Source organism: Nycticebus coucang, chromosome 19 (genome assembly GCF_027406575.1).
Source record: "Nycticebus coucang isolate mNycCou1 chromosome 19, mNycCou1.pri, whole genome shotgun sequence".
NCBI classification, from domain to species: Eukaryota; Metazoa; Chordata; class Mammalia; order Primates; family Lorisidae; genus Nycticebus; species Nycticebus coucang.
Window position 1 is genome coordinate 23180484 of NC_069798.1, and position 24044 is coordinate 23204527.

Genomic DNA, 24044 nt, shown 5'->3' on the forward strand with positions numbered 1-24044 from the left:
CGAGCTTTGTTGTATAAACCTTGAGATTTCTTATGTATAATAATAATATACCTTCATATTAGCGTGTCTTTGGCTCATTACTCCACGCAAGCCTTCTCTGTGAAAGCAATGAACTATCTACTCCAAATACTGTATTCACAGAAATGTGGAAAATTGTTGACATAACTCTGGGAAGAACAAAAGGACATTGATGTATTTTTAGATGCCTTATGATTTGCTGAATTAATTCTACTAAAGCCCCATATATTCTCAACTTGCATTTTCATCTTTAGGCATAAAGAAACATAAAACCCAAACCAGCAGAATCGAATACGGTTCACTGCCTGCTTGGGTTAAAAATATATGTTTGGGGCCATAGCTGTGCTTATTTCTGTAACACATTGTTTATGGGACTTCGTGCTTTGTTCTCCAACAGCAGGGAGGAGCAGTTGCAACACAGACTCTCTGACCAGAAAAGCCTAATACATTTACTATCCGGCCCTTTACAGAAAAAAAAAAAAATATGATCCTTTATCTAGAAGAAAAGAGTAAAGGGAATTAAAAATGAGCCAAAAAAAGTTCCAATTTCACCTCGATTTCGTATATAGCCCATGAAAATCTATTTTATTATCATGAAATCATTTTATTGATTGTATGTTGTATAATCATATACTCATTGGTGTGGTTTGCTGTTAGAATTTTAAACAATTAAGTATATTTGTTCTTTTGAAAATTCACTGGTGATAAAACTGATCTTTGTCATTTCAGTACTCAGCAAGTATTGAAGAGAATTGTTTAACCTCAGAACTGATGCGCTTACGAGCCATTGATCTTGATGAAGAAGGCACTGATAATTGGTTGGCAAGATATTTAATTCTCTCCGGAAATGAGGGGAATTGGTTCGAAATTCAAACAGACCCAAAAACCAACGAAGGCATTTTGAAAGTTGTCAAGGTACAGAATAGAATCTGTAATGTTTTCTTTCAAAGAAGTTTTAAATTACTCTAAGAAGTAGAATCTGCCTTCAAAAAAGTATTCCTTGACTACTGCTAGCCTTGAATATTGCTTATATCACCAAGTGTCCTATGTGAACTACTGCATCCATCTTCACCTTTCAGCCCAACAGCCCGGTGTTTGTTACCAAGTAAAACAAAAAGGTCGTTCTGTCCTCTCAGTGCCCGATGTCTAGTTGAGAAGATAAGGTCACTCCTAAATTAGATGATGAATGAGAGATAACAAAATAGCAAACGGTGGTACAGATGTCATGATGCAAACATTATTGATTGTCAAGTGGCTGAAATATTAAATGATGAGTGACCCAAGAGAAAGGGAGATTCTTCTGAGCTAGATTTTTCTGAAAAGGTTTTATACAGGGAAATAAGATTTAAGCAAGACCTTTTAAGAGATTTCTTGTGTGGGTAATGAAATGAGAAAACACAGAGAGGTAAGAAAACGTGGAGCATGTGCAGGGTGTGGTGAGCAGCTCTGCGGGGCTGCAGCACAGTATTTACAAGGAGAAGCAAAAAGAAGCTAGAATAGGGTGGTGCCTGTGGCTCAAGGAATAGGGTATTGGCCCCATATACTGGAGGTGGTGGGTTCAAACCCAGCCCTGGCCAAAAACTACAAAAAAAGAAAAAAAAAAAGCCAGAACAGAGAGGTTGCATGGAATCAGTCTGCTGAGAACCTTGAGTACTAAATTATGGGGTTGGATTTTTTTTTTTTACAGATTAATTTTTCTTAAATTACTTGCTTTTACTTCATGGACAATAATAAAATCTAAAAATTTACTATTAGGAACAAATAAAACCACAACCAATAAGATTCAAATTAATATTAATTTTATGAGGAAAATTATTTTTTTCTCAAAGGAAATTACTTCTAACATAAACAGTTATAGCTAAGACAATATATACTTAGACACACATATGTATTTAGTTTGGTATACTTCTGGTCATGATTATTCAAGTTATTGTAAAATTTTTTTCAGCTAATACATTAGGAAGCGTTCAGCCTTCACCTGAGGCAAACATAATCATTTATTCATTAAGTCTTTCTCTTTTCTTTTCTCAAATGTTTGGAGCAATTTTTAAAGTATTACTACTTTACCACCAAAACACAACCATGCACACTAAAATGTTATGGTATAGTAACTTATGTGCTGGTCACCAAAATTATGAAAAAAATCTATATATGATTTTTAGGATTATCAATAAATGAAAACGCAAAATTTCAAAATTGCTTATGAGAGCACAAGGACTCAAAGAATATATGATGGCCCTCCTATTTAAGAAACATTACTTTGGATTAAAGGTCAGCAAGCTATGACCTACAGGTCAAATCTGATCTATGCCTTGTTTTATGAATAAAGTTTTATTGGAACACAGTCACATTCATTTATGTATTTGCTATGGCTATTTCCACATGCCAATGTCTGAGCTGAATACTTGAGACAAAAACTCGTTATGATCCCCATCTGGTCCTTAACCAAACAAACAAACAAACATTTTCAACCTCTAGGAAAGCTTTCTGGTATTTTTTTTTTTTTTTGTAGAGACAGAGTCTCACTTTATGGCCCTCCATAGAGTGCCGTGGCCTCACACAGCTCACAGCAACCTCCAGCTCCTGGGCTTAAGCGATTCTCTTGCCTCAGCCTCCCGAGTAGCTGGGACTACAGGCGCCCGCCACAACGCCCGGCTATTTTTTTGGTTGCAGCTTTCTGGTATTTTTTTAAAATAACAATAAAATTATGAGCTCAATTCTGGAAAGATTAAAGTTATAAAAATAATTATTATATTAATTAAGTCCTGAGGTACGAAGAATCTGCTCTAAGGCAATAGCAGTAAAAATAGAAGTGAAGGAACAAGTATAAGAGTCATTGCCAAATATACATGGAGAGGAGCAGAGGAACAAGAGCTCACCGACCACTATAGCAAACTCGGAATATTTTAGTCAGGCTTTCTTCTAGGGATCAGAATTATTCAACTTTGTATCATAGTTAAAGATTAAGCACTAGACATGACACGCAATTCTGACCTATCTTCTTATTATCTATCTTAATCACTGGTGTTGCAATGTATACCTTATTTTGTCTTTGGTGTCTCCCAATCTACTAAAATAATAATAAGAACTTTGCACTTAAACAATTTGGCCTAAATATCTTTCTACCCCTGACACCTGGTGCAGTGTCCAGAAGAGAGACTCCCATTACTTTGAGGATAGTCTTGATGAAGACATTAACCTACAATTAATGGTGTAGATTTCACCCAAATGAGAGTCACTGAACTTGATTGCATAATTCATAATTTCTACATGAAATTATGAAAATAAAAAAGAAAACATTTTAAAAATGTAGGGAATGTAGTGTTTCTGACTTATAAAATTTGTCTTCTATGATAACTAAAAGTTTTTCAAACCGTACTCACTTAATTGCCAAAAAAAAAAACCTATTGAAATATCAATGTAATAAAATATTGGTCAATGTAATGTTAGATGTTGGGCCAAGAGTGATGACTCACACCTGTAATCCCAGAACTTGAGAGGCTGAGACAGGTAGATTGCTTGAGCTCATAGTTTTGAGACCACCCTGAGCAAGAGTGAGACCCCCCCATCTCTAAAAATAGCCTGGCGTCATGGTAGGTACCTGTAGTCCCAGCTACTTGGAAGGCTGAAGTAAGAGAATCGCTTAAGGCCAAGAGTTTGAGGTTGCTGTGAGCTATGACACGACAGCACTCCACCTGGGGTGACAAAGTGAGATTCTGTCCCCCCCCCAAAAAAAAAATGTTAGATGTTGTATGGACATAGTTCCTCTCTGTTTTTCCTGGATGATGACTTTCATATTCTCTTAAAGATAATGAGAAAAACATATGTTTAAAGATACCAAAATAACATGGGAAGAATAATTACAATGAAATTAGAAACCTGAATATATGTGTTAGTACAGAGTTAAAAGAACTATCTGTTATGTAATTTTCCTAGGTTTGTCATTTCCAGCAGCCAGCAGTCAGTCACTCCTCCCCAATGTATCTGGATAAGACCACTGATGTGCTTTTGCACCCTCTATATTTTCATTCCAGCCACCGGCTAACATTGTAGAAACTGGTCCTTCAATAATGGGCCTTTAACTAAGCCTTATATAAACCTTGTCTTAGTCTGAGGACATTATAAATGATTCAATAAAAATTTACTGCCAACTGCTATGTACTAGGGATATAAGGCTGAATGAAACATGGTCCCTGTACTCAAGGAACTTCTAGTTTAACAAGAGCAGATTAAAATTTCCCTGTTGATAACAACCTCTCATTGATATTTATTGATAAAAGTCTACAGAAATATAAATATATATGTGTGTATATGTGTATACACATTCACTTCCACATTGAGAAAAAATAAAATGCTACCCAACTGCAATGCTAAGAAATATTGGTTCTCTATTTTAATAATAATTCTTTATTTTAAAGTAATTCTAATTAAGCAATTACCGAACACCAACTGTGGTGTTACCCTGAGTATATAGAGGTTGTACACATATTCTCTCATTTAATCCTTAGAACTCTAGGGAAAAAATATTCCTTGTTTTATTGGACATGATATAAAATCACAGAGAAAATATAACTTGTCTCAATTCTCCCAGGTGCCAAATGACAAAGACAGGATCCATCCAGATCTCTCTAATCTCAAAGTCATATTTAGCTCCCTCTGTGGCTAAGTGTAGTCAAGGGCCAGTAAAACAGGTTTTAGAAAAGCACCCTGAGATTTTCTCTCCCAATCTGTTCACCTCTGTAAACACCTTTCCTGCTGTGTGTCCCCTGCTGGTCCCTTCCAGACACCTTTGTACCAGAAAATATGCCTTCCTGGAAAGCAGAACACACATTCTGACAGATTTGACTATTTCCTCAGCCCCCTACTATAGAAAATCTCTCACGTTCTCCTGTAGGATGGAGACTTCTAACCTCCTCCCTCTTCCACACTTAGTTCTAAGATGAACCAGTGTCCTCCTAGAATCAGCAATGTCATTTTAAATTAGACCAATAAACTGGATGTAAGACTCTAACAGCTTAGCTTCTATACTAAAATGTCCTAACGTAAAAACACAGCCAGAGGCAAAATCCATTTCTAGAGTAGTTGTCTCCATCTTGAGCCCTTCCAGAGCCTCCTGATTCACTGCAGGCCAGCTCCCTCCAAGCTAACATGTACCTGCATATTCTTAAGTGGTTAATCTTCCTTCATGCCTTCCTGCAAAGACAAAGTTTTTCCAGCCTCTCCCTTCACTCTAAGAGACTCCAGGGTAAACAATTTTTATTGCTCTTTACAAACTCCTGACCTCTGGACACAATCAGAAAATCCTTGATAAAGGGCCCCACTTGCAAAGAATGAATGAATGACTTTGTTTCCTCTGTTTTTTGTAATCTTCCCTCATAAACATTGGCCCTCAAGGATTTCTTGTCCCTATATTCTGTGAAGATCTTTAATTGATACAGCTTTAGACACATATTAATATATTTTCATCACTCTCTCTGGTTAGGAAGGAGAGAGATATTCTGACAAAGAAAAGTGCTTTTGTGTGTATATGTAAGAAAACTCCAAGATATTTCTATCAGAATAGAGTTTCTCAGACATCTCATTTATTGAAGAGAACATGAACTTTTAGACAATAAAAACTGAGTTTTGGAAAAGGGATTCCTTCCCATTGAAAATTCATTTTTTAGTACATAATTCATACTCTCTGCTAGCTATTATGTGCAGAAGTCCATTAAGTGTGCCAGTGCACTAGGGTACCTGTAGATGTGTGAACAGATGTAAAAAAGCAGTTTTGGCTTTGGGATTTGGGATCTTGATCCCAAATCCCAAGGGTTTTAGCTGAAATCCATGAGGCATGCTGAGGCATCTCCAATCCAAGTGCATTCTTGAGAATATTTCTGAATTGCCAGCTTTTCTGACATATTGGACTCTAAAACCTAGGAACATATTCAAGATGTCACAGAATTTCCCTGGGAAGCAGAGATTTACCTCCAGGTCTTGCTAGTGGCCGGTCTAGCTGATAGCTTGACTACTCCTATTGATATACTTGTTTAAAAGAGATGCTTACAATAGCTTCCAGAACACTTCTAAGCAGACTTTACCCAGTATTTCCTTATTTATAATGCTTCTCACTTGTGACTTCTCTTGTCACCATATCAATCATTCTGGATCAAAAGATTCTATTTATTTTTTTATCCTGGAAACCCACTTCAGAGGTGACTTTTCTCTGGGTATGGCCTTTACTTACTTGAATGTGCCCTGTAAAGGCACAAACCCAGCACAATTAAATTATAGTTTAGGGCTGACTATAATAATCACAAATCCTTCAGAAGTGTTTACAGCATTTAAAAAAATAATTACATGTGCAATGACATCATGTATATTGGCTCCTTTATTCTGCTGATGATACTTTTAAGAGCTTCTCAGATGGGAGTTCCATCTAGGAAAACTGGATCCTATTTATTTATTCATTTAATAGTTGTGAACACTTTAATTTCATTCTAAATTTATTTTTATTTTTCAATAAAACTTCATTTGGAAAGAAATACTGTGTTTTGTTTTTTTCATTTTAGCACTTTTCTGTAAGAAGTTCAAAGCTCCTGGGCGGCGCCTGTGGCTCAAGGAGTAGGGCCCCGGACCCATATGCCGGAGGTGGCAGGTTCAAACCCAGCCCCGGCCAAAAACCACAAAAAAAAAAAAAAAAAAGAAGTTCAAAGCTCCAAAATGTGATTTCAATTGAAAATCACAACCTTAAATGACCCACAAACCTGATTAACAATAAAAGATAAAAAGAATAGTACATCTAAAAATGGCGAATGCAGTAATAAGTAAAGGTTTTTTGATTCAAAATCTAAATCACGTAGCTCTTGAACTTTATTCTAGTGTGTGGCTCGCTTTCCATGGCTTCTTATTCTATCAAAAGAGAGTCCTTTACTGTTCCAAAGTTTTTTACTTTCTGTCATTTCAGATGCTGGATTATGAACAAGCGCCTAATATTCATCTTGGCATCGGGGTTAGAAACCAAGCAGATTTTCACCACTCTGTTGCTTCTCAATTCCAAATGCACTCAACTCCTGTGAGAATTCAGGTTGTTAATGTGAAAGAAGGACCCACGTTTCACCCAAGTTCTTTGACTTTTAGTGTGCCGGAAGGAATAAAAGGAGATTCCTTATTGAATTACGTGCTTGGCACGTACACAGCCATAGACCTGGATACAGGCCATCCTGCAACAAATGTCAGGTACTACACAGACGTTGCTCATGTCACTGTGGCACCGTTCTTGGCTGGTTTCAGTGCACGTAGTATGGGCTAGAATATGTGCATTACAATTCCTTTGGCATTTTGCTTTGCTTTTCCTATTTGTTTATTTTGTTTGTTTTATTATAGAAGACTATTGAGGCATTTGAAATCTTTCTAGAATTTTAATAGTGCTTTGGAGGTTGTAAGGGCTCCACTGGTCTATAAAAGTAATTTGTGTCCAGGGAGCAATTATGAGATCAAAGAGTCAGCTAATTTACTCCATGGGTCTCTTTGATCTTTTGTGGCCCATTTGTACTACCGAGGACTGGGGTTGATTAAGCCATATTATGGACAATAAGACACCATAAAAGTTGAGTCACTGCTTGTTTTCCTAAACTTGTGTTATCGATGACTCTGAGACTAATTTCAACCCTCTGTTTACCTAAGAGGAAAAAACAATGGAAGAAGCTAGAAACTCAAATGTTTCAGAAGTCTGATAAGCATAAAGAGAGTTGAACAGGAGAAACAGAAAAAAGAAGCATTAGGGCACTAGATACATAGATTATACATGAATTAGAGCTATGTGCGATATTCTGGAAGTAACTACAGTGAAATACATAGGTCTTCTCCACATTCTTTCCTTTTCCTTCTTATGTTTTTGGAGTGAGCCAAGTCTATTGACTTGTGAATTACTATGATATTAACAATTTTAAGTATTAAATCAGCTAATAATTGACAGGCTCGATAAAAATTACAAAATCTGTTACCTCCTACAAGTGAAGAAAAAGGGGTGTCAGATAAGCGAACTGAAAACTTGAAATCATGCCTGGTAGAGACCAGCTCTTCCTGCAGTTTAGGTCAAGCACTTTAAATCTATTATCTGTAACAGGGCACAGACAGTCTAGCTAAACAGAAGATACCACAGGCGCCTAAACTGCTCTGAAACCAGTACATGTATGCCTGAGAATCTGCAGCTAACATCCTAAGTATTTTATGTGTAAACACTATGTATTTCAAAAATCATTTTGCTAATGATTTAATAAATAGATCTGAAATAAATTCATTCATTTTATTAACAGCTACATTAACAACTAGAAGAGTAAGAATGATGAAATTTTAAAACTCTGTTGTCATATGTACATTAATATATTTATTATTGGATATTTATTGATATATGTGTACATTTTATAAACCAAGACAATTATCATGATAAAGCACATGAACACAGTATATGTTTACCATATGGTAGCTCTTATGTGATTTTGAAAGTACTAATTTTACAAAAGCATAATGATGACTTACTTATTTCAAAACAGGTATATCATAGGGCATGATGCAGGCAGCTGGTTAAAAGTCCATTCAAGAACTGGCAAGATACAATTTTCTAGGGAATTTGATAAGAATTCAAAATATATTACCAATGGGATATATACAGCAGAGATCCTGGCTATAGATGGTAAGAAAATTTATTTTCAGTATTGTAAGAAATTAGTACTATCATATTAAATATTATAAATACCATTCTAATGTGGATATTTGAGTGATTCAAAATTTATCTTTTAATGATACATGCAAAACTTATGAAAAGTTCTAAACACCATGGAGTGAGAACTGAACTCAAATACACTTATAACCATAATTTATACTTAAGCCATAATTCATTTCACCTACTTCCAAAAAAGAATGGCATGGTTCACAGCATAAAAGTTAAAATATGTATAAATAAAACTAAGTTTTCTGTTTATGACCCAATCTCTTGAGAATGGCCAATCCCACTTACAGACTTTGTTAGGAACATTTACTTAGAGTAAGGGCTACAAGCGGTGCACAAAGTGCATTTTGAGATCACCTTGGAGGGGCAGAGGCAGGTGCTGTCCCCAAGACTATAGCTAGTTTGGAGACACTGAAGCTAAACTGCAGTGAGTGGCCTGTGTGAGTGGTACTCGATTGGACATATTGTCCGTAGAAGATGCTATGGACCATGAAAGCACAAGGTTGTTCCAAATACAAGGTCCAAATTATAAGTCATGAGCACAGACGCACTAAATTCACTGAAATGGAGCTACTGTTCACGCAAGAAAATCTATTAAGCATTCCTCTTGGTGAAAAGCAACAGGTATTTGTTTATTTATCAATAGTTAATGATTCTCTGGAGCAGTGTCTAGGAAACCAGCTGCTACAGAACAAAACGAGAAAGGTCAGTAACCAGAAAAGAGGGAGAATAGGGATCCCAGACACACGCCTAAGGTACGATAGATACTATAGGTTTGCATTAAGTTGATATCTGACCTGTACAGTGGCTAAACAGAAGGAAAAAGAGATATGCAGCATAAGATTCAAAAACAAACCAAGAGAAGGCCGGTTATAGTCTATACACCCTGGTTCTCACCTGTGGCTGTTGATTTTAACATTCAGGGAAGTTATATCAATAATATTGTATTAATAATGTTCAGTATTCTGGAAGGTCTGCTCCCAAAATGGATTCTAACAATGTTGATCATACCCTATGTTTTCATATTGGTCATATGTGAAAAATCTTTAAAAACTAGGCTGTGGCTCACACCTGTAGTCTAGCACTCTGGGAGGCTGAGGTGGGAGGATCACTTCACCTCAGAAGTTCAAGACCACCCTGAGCAAGAACAAGACCCCAACTCTACTAAAAATAGAAAAATTAGCCAGATATTGTGGGATGTACCTGTAATCTCATCTATTCAGGAGGCTGAGGCAAGAGGATCGATTGAGCCTAGGGGTTTGAGGTTGCTATGAGGTAGGCTGACATCACAGCACTCTAGCCTGGGGCAATAGAATGAGAGTATCTTAAGAAATTATAAAAAAAAAAAAAAAGAATGTAAACTAGGAACAAAATTTGTTGTTTATTCACTTAAGCAGAGTGTCTGTACTGGCACAGAGCTGCCCAGCTGGTTTGAGCAGTGTGATGGAGGGTGGGCAGCCAGCAGGTGAAGGGGGCGAGCTCTACAGACAGCAAACCTCGCTGGGCTGTCAGGCGAGAGCTCGAGCAGAGGTTGCCTCACCATGAGGCAAGAGGAAAGCTATGGAGGATCAGAGAATGACAAAAAAACAACCCTCTGTAGGCTGATGTGACGACTCTCTAATGACAGATGAAGTGAAATAGATAAGAATACACTGCACAGAATCATAGAAGATACGGATAAGGTCTCCATTTATTATCATTCAATTAACTCAATGACTCGCTCACTTAGGCACACAGAAAGCACCTTTAAAAGAAATTCATTAATTTCTCAGAAAATGACGTAGTAAAGTACCCTAGATAAATTTACAAATAAGAAAATCAAGACAGCAATTAAAAAAAAAAATTCTATCCTCACTATAACAGAACATAGGGTAGAAAAGTAGATTAAAAGCCCAAACTGTAAAACATTAGTCTTCTACTTTTTCTAATAATTTGCATTAATCAGAAATCTGTTTCAAATGGATTAGGGAAAAAATCGAATAGGTTTATATTTGTTTTCAGCAGTTCATTACAGAGAGAGACAAGCCTTCTAATCGGAATTAAAATCAATAGTGAAAACATTAAGACAAAATACAAAATTTAATTTTGGTTGTGGTCATTTCCATAAACACAGAGCTCAGTAAGAATTCAAAAGGAAGGCAGTAGCTTTGGGGGTCTAATTTACGTGGACAGGGCGAGATTAGAAAGCAGCAAGTCTTCTCTAAGGAAGGACTTTAATTTTGCATCTCGGGGTACGTAGGAATTAGCAGAATGAAGTGATTTTGAAAAACATTTTAGGAAGAGTGACCACCATGCCCTCTTGAGTAAGAAACCTTGCTCAATGGATTAGAAAGAAGCAATGTTCCTGGAAGGCAGGGCCCAAAGGCACGAGGACTTCAGGTGGCTGAGGTGGGCGGGAGCCTTCCTGCCTCCAGAGTCATTCCGACAATCCCATATGCCTCGCATCACCATGGAATACGAAACAGAATTTTCTCCTAACATCATGTACACCAACCCTATGTCATTTCGCTATTCCAGACAGCTTAGGAAAAACTGCGACAGGAACCATATGCATCGAGGTTCCCGATGTTGACGACCACTGTCCAGACGTGTTTCCTCACAGAGGAACCATCTGCACTGACTTTCCATCAGCCGTCATCTCTGTCAGCGATGATGCCTACGGGGCACCCTTTTCCTTCTGCGTCGTTGATGACCCACCAGGAACAGTTGATATGTGGGATATCATACCAAGAAATGGTAAGTGGAATGTGAACTTAGCTCATTAAGGCCAAACACAAAACAACTACTACACGATTAGTCATTTAATCACACGTCCTATTTCTGTTTCCATAATCCTTGCCATATTAATATTAAATGGGAAAAAACTTCCTTGTGCACACTTAGGATATTTGGAAATTTTTGAACTGAAATAAAAGTCAGAATGTTTCATCAAAACTTGAATTACAAATAGCAGAATATAAATACCAGTTTAACCATCATTTTATATAAGTGGGGCACTAAACCAACGTTTGATCATTTAAAATAAAAATAAACCCTAACTCAAGATTTAGGGATACCATAATTCCCTGTTCATAAATGTCTCTGAAACTCAGATATCCCATCAGTACCTTTGCAATCTTCTACTCACTTAGGAGCATATAAGATCAATGAAATTGTATTTAACAAGAGCTATAAGTTCAGATTTATTTGTAGAGATAAAAATTTAAATCCACATTGATCCACATTAAGGAAATGGCAAGCAAACTACAAACACACACATAAAGGTGTGATAATACACAGCCATTAAAGTTATAATTAGGCCAAGTATTTAGATACCAAAGAGTGTAAAGTGAAAAATAGATCCCAAAGTGGTATGTGTATGTGTGCTGACTGTAGTAGCCACATGAAAGTAAATGTCTGACATTGATAGACAACTAGTAAATTTCAGATGACATAACATTTTATCCCCTTGGGTTCTATTTTCTAAAATGGTAAACGTATAATAGAAAACAAATTGTACAAGAGACTTCATTTGGGCTAAGAAAGCTCCCGAATCTCATGTTCATGGAGCCATGGGGAAGATTTTATGGAGGATGGGATATAGGTCACACTACCCAGCCTAAAGTGAGAGGAAATACTTCAGGCCTTTCTGAGGACACCAAACTCCTCCATTCTGTGAATGGAGAAATGATACTAGGAAACATGCCATCAATAAAGATTTGATTAAAGGAGGAAATTAGGCAACTTGTTTTTAATCCCCAAGCCTTTTAGCTCTTTTCAACAAAACCACTATAATATTTTAAAAATCTAAGGACACAAAATTAATTCCATACAAATCAAGAAAACTCTAAATTCAGTTTCCCCTGTGAAAATGAGTATTCCATTTTTAAATAATAACTGGTAACCATTTTTTTCTCAATCATATCATAGACATTATGATTAAAAATATCAGGAAAATGTTCTACATGGAGATATGATATTATAAATATTATAAATTCATCAGTAAAAATATGACCACACTGCAGATAAGATTTCTAAAGCCCTGTTTCAATGTTGGTATCATAGAACAGAATTCACCTACTATGCTGTGACATTGCCTAATTCAATTCTTATTTTGTGCACAAGTTAGATTCTGGTGGACACGGCTGGCTTCTCACAGAGCTCACTAAAGATAATAAACTATAATCAAAATAATATTGTGTGTTATGAATTAATAAAAAATTGTGTATTATGAATTAATCAATTACTATTCATTGTTTAGGTTTAAATTTCATCATCTTTAAATACTCTTTGGATTGATAAATTCCAAGCAATATTTTAGGCAATATTTTCTATAAAAATTCACAGACAATTATAGCACAAAGAACAAGAAGAATAATAGTTACGGGAATAATTTTAAATTATAGGGCAAGAATTTTGAATAAGATACAAGTTACAGTCTTAAAGAGTGTATTTTGTAAGCTATAATCCTAAATAGAAGACTTCCAATATTTTCTTTTTAAATCAATATTATTCATTTGCTGGGTGTATATTTAGTGGGTGTGTGTTACATGCCAAGAATTGTTGCTTTGAAAATAAATGACAAGATCCCTGCTTGCTCTGCAGTCCAGCAAGAAGCAATATTTATTGAACGATTAACTATGAGAGAGTTGTCTTCAAAGTCTCCAGCCAAATAGAGATATTTATTATGGTGACCATGGCTGGATACTTAAGTTCAGGGTGTCTATGACTAAAAGAACATGAGAGAAAATCAAGTCGAAATCAGTTTTGAGTATTAGAGAGGGTTACCCAAAGAATTTCAGTTTATTTCTGTTTCCTCTCTTTTCAGCTACCTCCGCAATTCTTAGAACTGAGCAGCCTTTACTTCTGGACCTTTACCAAATCCCCATTGTAGTGAAGGACAGATACAACAGAATATGTGACTCCCCACAGATGGTGCAGTTGTACACCTGTGATTGTGACAACAACCACATGTGCTTGGACTCCAGTACCACAGGCATCCACACTGGGGACATAACTAGTGACACATATGACCCTGTCACTGAGGACCATGCTGAGGCATCCAATGTTGGTCTTGGACCAGCAGGGATGGGCATGATTGCTCTGGGCGGCCTGATGCTGCTTTGTAAGTACTTAACTAAATTATTCTTTTCAGCAGGTCTTCAAAGTAGGGCTATTACTGTGCTCCCTGGGATGGCTTCATTTGCCCATTGCTTTGGGGGTATCTACAGCACCTTCTGAGTGCCCTTGGAAATAAACAGTGGGACTGAGAAGAGTATGTGCTTAATCAATAAAGGTAACTAAGAAGGTCTAAGGTTAGTGAGGGGCCTAAGGATGGGGAACACATGTGAATCACTAAGTATAATATATAGAAGCATGAAATAAATCCTGTAATGGAAGTGTCTCTAAGCTGCTCTAAGAGTAGCGAGGCATAAGCAATTAAGTCAAATTTGGAGAGTTAGGAGGGAATTTTGAGGTGGGTCCTGAAAGCTGCAGAGTTTGTTAGAAGGGGATAGTTTGGGAGGAATTTTGAAGGGCAATCGAGGACAAAGGAACACAAACAGGGGAGAGGGATGGAAAGGCACAGTATACTCAGAAGTACAGAAGCTAAAAGGTAGTCTGGGGGCCAGCACAGAGGAATGTTCGTGGCACCCTGAATGTCAACAGGCATTAAGGGTTAATGAGCGCTTGTGAACTCAGGTGAACTGGCCACTCTGATGTAGGAGGGGGCAAAGAGAGCCTGGAAGAGGGGATTAGCCTCTGGGCTCAGGGTGAGTCTCTGAACTAACACCATGTCACAGGAATGGAAAGGTCCTCAAGCACAAATTTCAAAAGAGGGTCCTCCTCTATCTAAGCTATTCTTTTTAAAAATATACAGATATGTATTTTAAAACATACAGAGGGAAGATATGTCATGCATTTTCGGTTGCCCTTGAAATACTTAGATTTCATAGAAATCAACTGGGTTCTAAAATTGAAGACAACTAAATGCATCAAACTATATTCTTGGCCAGGTGCGGTGGTTCACACCTGTCACCCTAGCACTCTGGGAGGCTGAGGTGGCTGGATTGCTTGAGCTCAGGAGTCTGAGACCAACCTGAGCAAAAGCGAGACCCTGTCTCTATTAAAAATAGAAAAAAATGGTGCTCAGCGACTCGGGCTCAGCGGCCACACTACTCAGCGGCCTCTGGGTGCGTGCAGAAAAATCATGTCTTCCTCCAGACTGGGGCTCCGTTTGGCTGCCTATTTACTAAACATTTCAGAAGCTAGAAGAAAATATGTTGTTGAGAACATAGCAAAAGCAGCTCTTCTTGACAAAAATGGGCAGAAACATCCTGAAGTAACAGTGCTCAATGTATTATTTTCTGATGAAGACTATAACAGATCAGTCATTACAATAGCAGATTCTGTTGAAAAGTTGGGCAGCTCTGTTCTGGCTGCTTGCTTGGAGGCCTTCCATGCTATTGATATGGAAGTTCAGGAGGGAATCCACCCCTGCCTGGGAGCTGTGGACTTGATTCCAATTTACCCTCTCTCTGGTGTTGGAATGGAAGAATGTGGTGTGGTGGCAAGAAGTGTCAGTGCTAGCCCATATGTGATGAACTACAATGTTACCATTGATTCTCAAGACTTGTCTGTGGGAAGAGAGATCGCTAGTGCCATTTGGAGCTCCAGTGCAAATGGATTGAAAGGTGTCCAAGCAATGGCTTTTCCCCACAAAGGGAAAATTGAGATAGCTTGCAATGTGGAGTGCTTTGAATACCAACAAGCTACAGAAATCTCAGAAGACTCTCCATACGTGGCTTACCGTGTCCTTGACAAGTATTTTTCTTATGTGTCTCATCATTACATAGAAGCTCAAGTTAAAAAGTTGGCAGGTGATCGGGGAGTTGGTACTATAGGGACAGCGTTAGTTGGATGTATACCCCAAGAGTGCAAGGACTGTGCTGAATATGCTATAAAGGAAAATATTGGGGAATTCTGGAAGATTCAGGGAGGTATTTTCATGTGATCCGATATAAGGCTTCATTGAAATTTTAGGGAAAGTTATTAGTCATTACAAATTTTCTTTTGGCCAGTGAAGATATGGGGAAGCTACAAAGAGCTTGAGTGTAGCTGTGTATTGGAACATTGGAAGCATTCTTTGTTTAGCAACAACAACAAATGTTCATATATTATCCATGATTGCCCTTTGGAATTTCTAGTCATCATTAAACTTTGAAAGAATCTCTATACTATTTTCTGTAGAGGTTGTACCAGTTTACAGTCCCACCAACAGTGTATGTGTTCCTTTCACTCCACATCCAGACCAGCATCTACTGTCTTGAGACTTCTTGATAAAAGCCATTCTTGGGATATATGGTATCCCTTTGTGCTTTTGAGTGGCATTTCCTTGATGACATTAAGCATCTTTTATCTTGTTTATTGGCCATTAGCCTATCTTCTTTTAAAAAGCTTTTATTCATGTCTTTTGCCCACTCTTTAATGAGGTTGTTTGATTTTTTTCATGATGATTTTCTTGAGAAAATAGTGTTGAGATTCCTCTAGGAACTAAAAGTAGACCTACTTTTGAGCTGGAAATCCCACTAGTAGGTATTTATTTCAGGAAAAAATGTCATTTTATCAAAAACACAACTGCCTAAAATGTTGAGTGCAGCACAGTTCACAATTGCAAACATGTGGAATCATCCCAAGTGCCCATCGATTCATGAATGAATTAATAAAATGTGGTATATGGATACCATGGACTACTACTCAACTATAAGAAACAATTAATTGGTACATTTTGCAACAATCTGGGTGGAACTGGAGACCATTCCCCTAAGTGACGTATCACAAGAATGAAAAAACAAACACCATCTGTATTCAATGCAAAATTGGAACTAACCAATCAGCACTCATGTGCACAGATAGAGGAAAAGCTCAACGGAAATCAAGCAAGTGAGAGGAGGGGATGAATGAAATTGTACCTAACAGGTACAGTATATACTTTCTGGCTGACAACCACACTTATAACTTTGACTTCAGCAGTCCAAAAGTAATCCATGTAACCAAAACATTTGTACCCCTATAATATTCTGAAATAAGAATAAATTAATTAATTTTAAAAAATAGAAAAACCTTCTGCAGTACAGGAATAAGCTCTTCCTTGAAGGTTTGATAGAATTCTGGAGTGAAGCCATCTGGACCAGGGCATTTTTGGTTGGAAGATTTTTTATTGTTTCTTTGATCTCAGTGCTTGAAATTGGTCTGTTCAGGAGCTCTATTTCTTCCTGGCTAAGTCTAGGGAGAGGGTGTGATTCCAAATATTGATCCATTTCCTTCACATTGTCAAATTTCTGGGCATAGAGTTTCTGGTAGTATTCAGAGATGATCTCTTGTATCTCTGTGGGATCAGTTGTTATTTCCCCTTTATCGTTTCTGATTGAGGTTACTAGAGATTTTACTTTTCTATTTCTAGTTAGTCTGGCCAATGGTTTATCTATTTTATTTATTTTTTCAAAAAACCAACTTCTTGTTTCATTAATTTTCTGAATGATTCTTTTGTTTTCAATTTCATTGATCTCTGATTTGATTTTGGATATTTCTTTTCTTCTACTGAGTTTAGGCTTAGATTGTTCTTCTTTTTCCAATTCCAGAAGATCTCTTGTGAGATTGTTGATGTGCTCTCTTTCTGTTTTTCGAATGTAGGCATCTAAAGCGATGAATTTTCCTCTCAAAACTGCTTTTGCAGTATCCCGCAGGTTTTGGTAGCTTGTGTCTTCATTGTTGTTATGCTCAAGGAAGTTAATGACTTCCTGTTTTATTTCTTCCTGCACCCATCTGTTATTCAACAGAAAATTGTTTAATTTACATGCCTTTGGGTGGGGTCCAGCATTTTTGTTAGAGTTGAGTTCCACCTTTAGTGCCTTATGGTCTGAAAAGATACAAGGTAAAATTTCAATTCTTTTGATTCTGTTGATATTTGTTTTGTGTCCCAGGATATGATCAATTTTGGAGAATGTTCCATGGTGTGATGAGAAGAATGTATATTCTTTATCTTTGGGGTGGAGTGTTCTATATGCATCTATCAAGCACAGTTGTTCTAGGGTCTCATTTAAATCTCTTATATCTTTGTTTAATTTCTGTTTAGAGGATCTGTCCAGCTCTGTAAGAGGAGTGTTAAAGTCCCCTGTTATGATGGTATTATCAGATATCATATTGCTCAGACTGAGTAATGTCTGCTTCAAGAATCTGGGAGCATTTAATTGGGTGCATAAATATTTAGAATTAAAACGTCTTCTTGTCGTAGTTTTCCCTTGACCAACATAAAGTGACCATCTTTGTCTTTTTTGACTTTAGTTGCTTTAAATCCACATGTATCTGAAAATAAGATTGCAACTCCTCTTTTCTTCTGAATTCCATTTGCCTGAAAAATTGTCCCCAAAACATTCTATGAAGCAAACATCACCCTGATACCAAAACCAGGAAAAGACCCAAACAAAAAGGAGAATTTTAGACCAATCTCACTCATGAATATAGATGCAAAAATTCTCAACAAAATCCTAGCCAATAGATTACAGCTTATCATCAAAAAAGTCATTCATCATGATCAAGTAGGCTTCATCCCAGGGATGCAAGGCTGGTTTAACATACACAAGTCCATAAACGTTATCCACCATATTAACAGAGGCAAAAATAAAGATCACATGATCCTCTCAATAGATGCAGAAAAAGCATTTGATAAAATCCAGCATCCTTTTCTAATTAGAACACTGAAGAGTATAGGCATATGTGGCACATTTCTAAAACTGATTGAAGCTATCTATGACAAACCCACAGTCAATATTTTACTGAATGGAGTAAAACTGAAAGCTTTTCCTCTTAGAACTGGAACCAGACAAGGTTGTCCTCTGTCACCTTTACTATTCAACATAGTGCTGGAAGTTCTAGCCAATACAATTAGGCAAGACAAGGAAATAAAGGGAATCCAAATGGGAGCAGAGGAGGTCAAAGTCTCCCTCTTTGCTGACGACATGATCTTATACTTAGAGAACCCCAAAGACTCAACCACAAGACTCCTAGAAGTCATCAAAAAATACAGTAATGTTTCAGGATATAAAATCAATGTCCACAAGTCAGTAGCCTTTGTATACACCAATAACAGTCAAGATGAGAAGCTAATTAAGGACACAACTCCCTTCACCATAGTTTCAAAGAAAATGAAATACCTAGGAATATACCTAACGAAGGAGGTGAAGGACCTCTATAAAGAAAACTATGAAATCCTCAGAAAGGAAATAGCAGAGGATATTAACAAATGCAAGAACATACCACGCTCATGGATGGGAAGAATCAACATTGTTAAAATGTCTATACTTCCCAAAGCAATCTATCTATTCAATGCCATTCCTATCAAAGTACCTACATAGTACTTTTGGAAAAAATGATTCTGCGTTTTGTATGGAACCGGAAAAAAACCCGTATAGCTAAGGCAGTTCTTAGTAATAAAAGTAAAGCTGGGGGCATCAGCATACCAGATTTTAGTCGGTACTACAAAGCCATAGTGGTCAAGACAGCATGGTACTGGCACAAAAACAGAGACATAGACACTTGGAATCGAATTGAAAACCAAGAAATGAAACTAACATCTTACAACCACCTAATCTTTGATAAATCAAACAAGAACATACCTTGGGGGAAAGACTCCCTATTCAATAAATGGTGTTGGGAGAACTGGATGTCTACATGTAAAAGACTGAAACTGGACCCACACCTTTCCCCACTCACAAAAATTGATTCAAGATGGATAAAGGACTTAAATTTAAGGCATGAAACAATAAAAATCCTCAAAGAAAGCATAGGAAAAACACTGGAAGATATTGGCCTGGGGGAAGACTTCATGAAGAAGACTGCCATGGCAATTGCAACAACAACAAAAATAAACAAATGGGACTTCATTAAACTGAAAAGCTTCTGTACAGCTAAGGAGACAATAACCAAAGCAGAGAGACAACCTACACAATGGGAAAGGATATTTGCATATTTTCAATCAGACAAAAGCTTGATTACTAGGATCTATAGAGAACTCAAATTAATCCACATGGAAAAAGCCAACAATCCCATATATCAATGGGCAAGAGACATGAATAGAACTTTCTCTAAAGATGACAGATGAATGGCTAACAAACACATGAAAAAATGTTCATCATCTCTATATATTAGAGAAATGCAAATCAAAACAAACCTGAGATATCATCTAACCCCAGTGAGAATGGCCCACATCACAAAATCTCAAAACTGCAGCTGCTGGCGTGGATGTGGAGAGAAGGGAACACTTTTACACTGCTGGTGGGACTGCAAACTAGTACAACCTTTCTGGAAGGAAGTATGGAGAAACCTCAAAGCACTCAAGCTAGACCTCCCATTTGATCCTGCAATCCCATTTCTGGGCATCTACCCAGAAGGAAAAAAATCCTTTTATCATAAGGACACTTGTACTAGACTGTTTCTTGCAGCTCAATTTACAATCGCCAAAATGTGGAAACAGCCTAAATGCCCACCAACCCAGGAATGGATTAACAAGCTGTGGTATATGTATACCATGGAATACTATTCAGCCGTTTAAAAAAACGGAGACTTTACATCCTTCGTATTAACCTGGATGGAAGTGGAAGACATTATTCTTAGTAAAGCATCACAAGAATGGAGAAGCATGAATCCTATGTACTCAATTTTGATATGAGGACAATTAATGACAATTAAGGTTATGGAGGGGGGAAGCAGAAAGAGGGATGGAGGGAGGGGGGTGGGGCCTTAGTGTGTGTCACACTTTATGGGGGCAAGACATGATTGCAAGAGGGACTTTACCTAAAAATTGCAATCAGTGTAACTGGCTTATTGTACCCTCAATGAATCCCCAACAATAAAAAAAAAAAAAAGGAAAAAACTAGCTGGGCATTGTGGTGGGCAGCTGTCATCCCTGCTGAGGCAAGAGGATCTCTTGAGCCCAAAAGTTTGAGGTTGTTGTGAGGAATGATATCACAGCACTCTACCCAGAGCAAAAGAGACTTTGTCTCAAAAAACAAACAAGCAAAAATAACCCTATATTATTAACATGATTTCATGATTTAATGATTGAGCACAAATTAAAGCAGTATCATATTAAGGCATAAAAAAAGATAACAACTGACTTTGGGGTAGACTTTCTTTCTTTAAAAAAATCTGTTAGCTTTCAAGGATACACACAGATCATCAGATCATGAGTAATTCTTAAAATGGTATTAGAAATACTTTCTCAGAATGTGATTCTAGAGCAATTGAGTAGAGAGCTGTCAGCTAACATTGAAGTTGGTGGCCCTCAGCCCTAATTGCACATAAGAATCATTCAGAGGCCTTTAAGCCCTCTGGTAAGGCTAATGAGCAGTTCATTATTAAAAACCAGTGTCGGCTGCATTTCCAACAGACCAGCACTAAGAATTTAGTTTTCTTTTCCGTGTCAAAGAACGCATGAGAATTATTAAACACATAGAGGTAGCCAGGGACTACCCTTCCAGACACTTATTTTTTAATGGAGAACCTCATGGTCTAAGTGTAGGGGAGAAATCTGTGTGATAGTGGGGGGAGAGTTCTTAGTCCAAATCTTTTATTCCCGAAGGACTTCAAACCAAGACTTTTGATGTTAGCTTCAAATGAGATTATGCATACAGTACCTGTATTTGGTATGTGCTAAAATCATCTGATTTATTAGACAGAGCATCTGTTAGAGGTCAAGCCCACAGTGGTGCATAAACCACATGCATCTTAATTCACAGAAACATGGTACAGGTGGAACAGTGGCTTAGAGGCTCCCAATTCTAGTCTGAGTCCTTTTCCAGAAAGTTCTCTGGGAATGTATAACTTGCCCTTTCATTGTTAACAGTACAGATAGCAAAATTGTCAATTAACTGCTTTAATGAAATTAAAACCAATTTAGGAGTTTTGATATTCTCTTCTGTAACCACTGATATTCCCATTCAGTAAAATGTATATTGCGCTGGAAAATTAGTAAAGTATATAAAGCAACCACAGTGGACCCACAAAACTAAACTGAGGGTATTCTAGAATCTTAGAAAACTTAGGAATATCTATATTTATGGACTGAAATACAGAACTGAAGGTCGGGAGCAGTGGTTCATGAGGAGGATCCCTCAAGCCCAGGAGTTCAAGATCAGCTTGAGCAAGACTTTGACCCTGTCTCTACTAAAAATAGAAAAGTTAGTCAGGCATTGTGGCAGGTGCCTGTAGTCCCAGCTACTTGGGAGGCTGAGGCAGGAGGATTGCTTGAACGCAGGAGTTGGAGTTTGCGGAAGCTAAGCTAATGCCACACAGCACTCTAGCCCAGGCAACAAAGTAAGACTCTGTCTCAAAGAAAAAAAAAAAGTAGAATTGAAGCAACTATGAGGATAACAAGTAGAAAATTTTCCTGTTAGCAGAAACATTTGGTGGCTTTAATTTTCCATTGAATTTTGTAGGCAAAGTCTTAAAATAGTAACTGTAAATATCTCAACTAAGTTTAATAAGTAATATTTGACTATTGTTTTAAGTGTAAATATAATGAGATTGAAGAAAGGTCTAGATCCTATAACTGTAAACTATATCCAATTTTCTTTCCTTTTTTTTTTTTTTTTGTAGAGACAGAGTCTCACTGTACCGCCCTTAGGTAGAGTGCCGTGGCGTCACACGGCTCACAGCAACCTCTAACTCTTGGGCTTACGCGATTCTCTTGCCTCAGCCCCCCCAGCAGCTGGGATTACAGGCACCCACCACAAGGCGCTGCTATTTTTTTATTGCAGTTTGGCCGGGGCTGGGTTTGAACCCGCCACCCTCAGCATATGGGGCTGGCACCCTACTCACTGAGCCACAGGCGCCGCCCTCTTTTGTTTTTTTTTTTTTTTTTGAGACAGAATCTCACTTTATCACCCTTGGTAAGGTGCCATGCGTCACAGCTCACAGCAACCTCCAACTCCTGGGCTTAGGTGATTCTCTTGTCTCAGCCTCACCAGTAGCTGGGACTACAGGCACCCACTACAACGCCTGGCTATTTTTTGTTGTAGTTTGGCCAGGGCTGGGTTTGAACCTGCCAACCTCAGTATATGGGGCCAGCACCCTACCCACTGAGCCACAGGTGCTGCCCATAATCTTCTTTAAAATATATGTTGCTGTACATGTTTTATATATAAATATACACATAGTATGAGTTTCTGTATAGGTATGCAAATACATATCCATATCTGTCTGCAGAGATGTGCTGTGTGGACACAGATACACAAGCTTGTGTCCCCCTGCCCGTATGCATGCCCAAGGGGGTATTTGCATTTGTGCATGGGTATACATATATATAAAGGCTTATAAATACAAATACATATACTCAGATGGTTAATATGTAAATACACAAATATATAAATATGCACTCATGTCCATGAGAGGCTAGAAATAAGAAAAGTGGATTTAAGTACTGGATCTGCCACCAATCTACTCAGGAGTTTTGGTCGGAGGAAAACCTGAATCTCTCTTTCCTAATCTATCAGTAAAGAACCTGAAGTTCATGATCTGAAACTCCCTCCATTCCAACTCTAAAGTGCCATGTAACTTGATGGTTTTATGTTTACAAATTTGGATTCTTTACACTCAGGGAAAAAATGAGATTTTCCTATATTTGTATTTGGGAGAGTTCTAAATTTAATACCACCCAAGAAAATGATGCATTCACTGACTTCCTAAACCGAGCAATTTGTGTGAGCTCTTCTGTGTCACTGTCTTCGGCAGTGATGCCGCTCCTGCTGCTCATGTGCTGCTGCAAACGGAGACAGCCCCAAGGCCTGGGGACGAGTTTTGCTCCTGTGCCTGAGGGGGGAGAAGGAGTGATGCAGACCTGGAGAATAGAAGGGGCCCATCCCGAGGACAGGGTGAGTGGACCGTCACTTTCCAGAAAAAAAGAGGGGGGTTTCCATGGAAATTGAGTGTGTCTTGACAAATACACACTGCATTAAAATAAAAACATGCCAATTTAAAAATATTTAACATAAAGAATTTAATTCTTTTTGTCTTTTCAGGATGTTTCCAATATCTGTGTACCCATGACAGCCTCCAACACCCAGGATCGTATGGATTCCTCTGGTCAGTGGACACCAAAATCTGTTTATGTTTTTAAAATTTGCAGAATGATTCAAACATATCAACCTCATGTAAAAGTACCTCATAGAAAAAAAAATCTGTCAGTCTTTCTGGTTGACTGTGTAATCAGAGAGAAAGTGACATGCTTGAAGTAGCCACTTTATTTTTCTGAAGCTGAAACTACAGGCACTAAAGTGTGTGG

General features: G+C 37.7%; 1 protein-coding gene across 1 annotated transcript in view; it reads left to right on the forward strand.

The window, feature by feature from the left end:
- Window positions 1-24044, forward strand: part of DSG4 (desmoglein 4) — a 46156-nt gene that overhangs the window by 17553 nt on the left and 4559 nt on the right. The window contains exons 8-14 of the mRNA XM_053571831.1: window positions 748-933; window positions 6965-7236; window positions 8553-8692; window positions 11246-11464; window positions 13536-13832; window positions 23495-23634; window positions 23782-23845. Coding sequence (XP_053427806.1) covers window positions 748-933; window positions 6965-7236; window positions 8553-8692; window positions 11246-11464; window positions 13536-13832; window positions 23495-23634; window positions 23782-23845 — 1318 coding nt within the window. The remainder of the gene's footprint in view (window positions 1-747; window positions 934-6964; window positions 7237-8552; window positions 8693-11245; window positions 11465-13535; window positions 13833-23494; window positions 23635-23781; window positions 23846-24044) is intronic.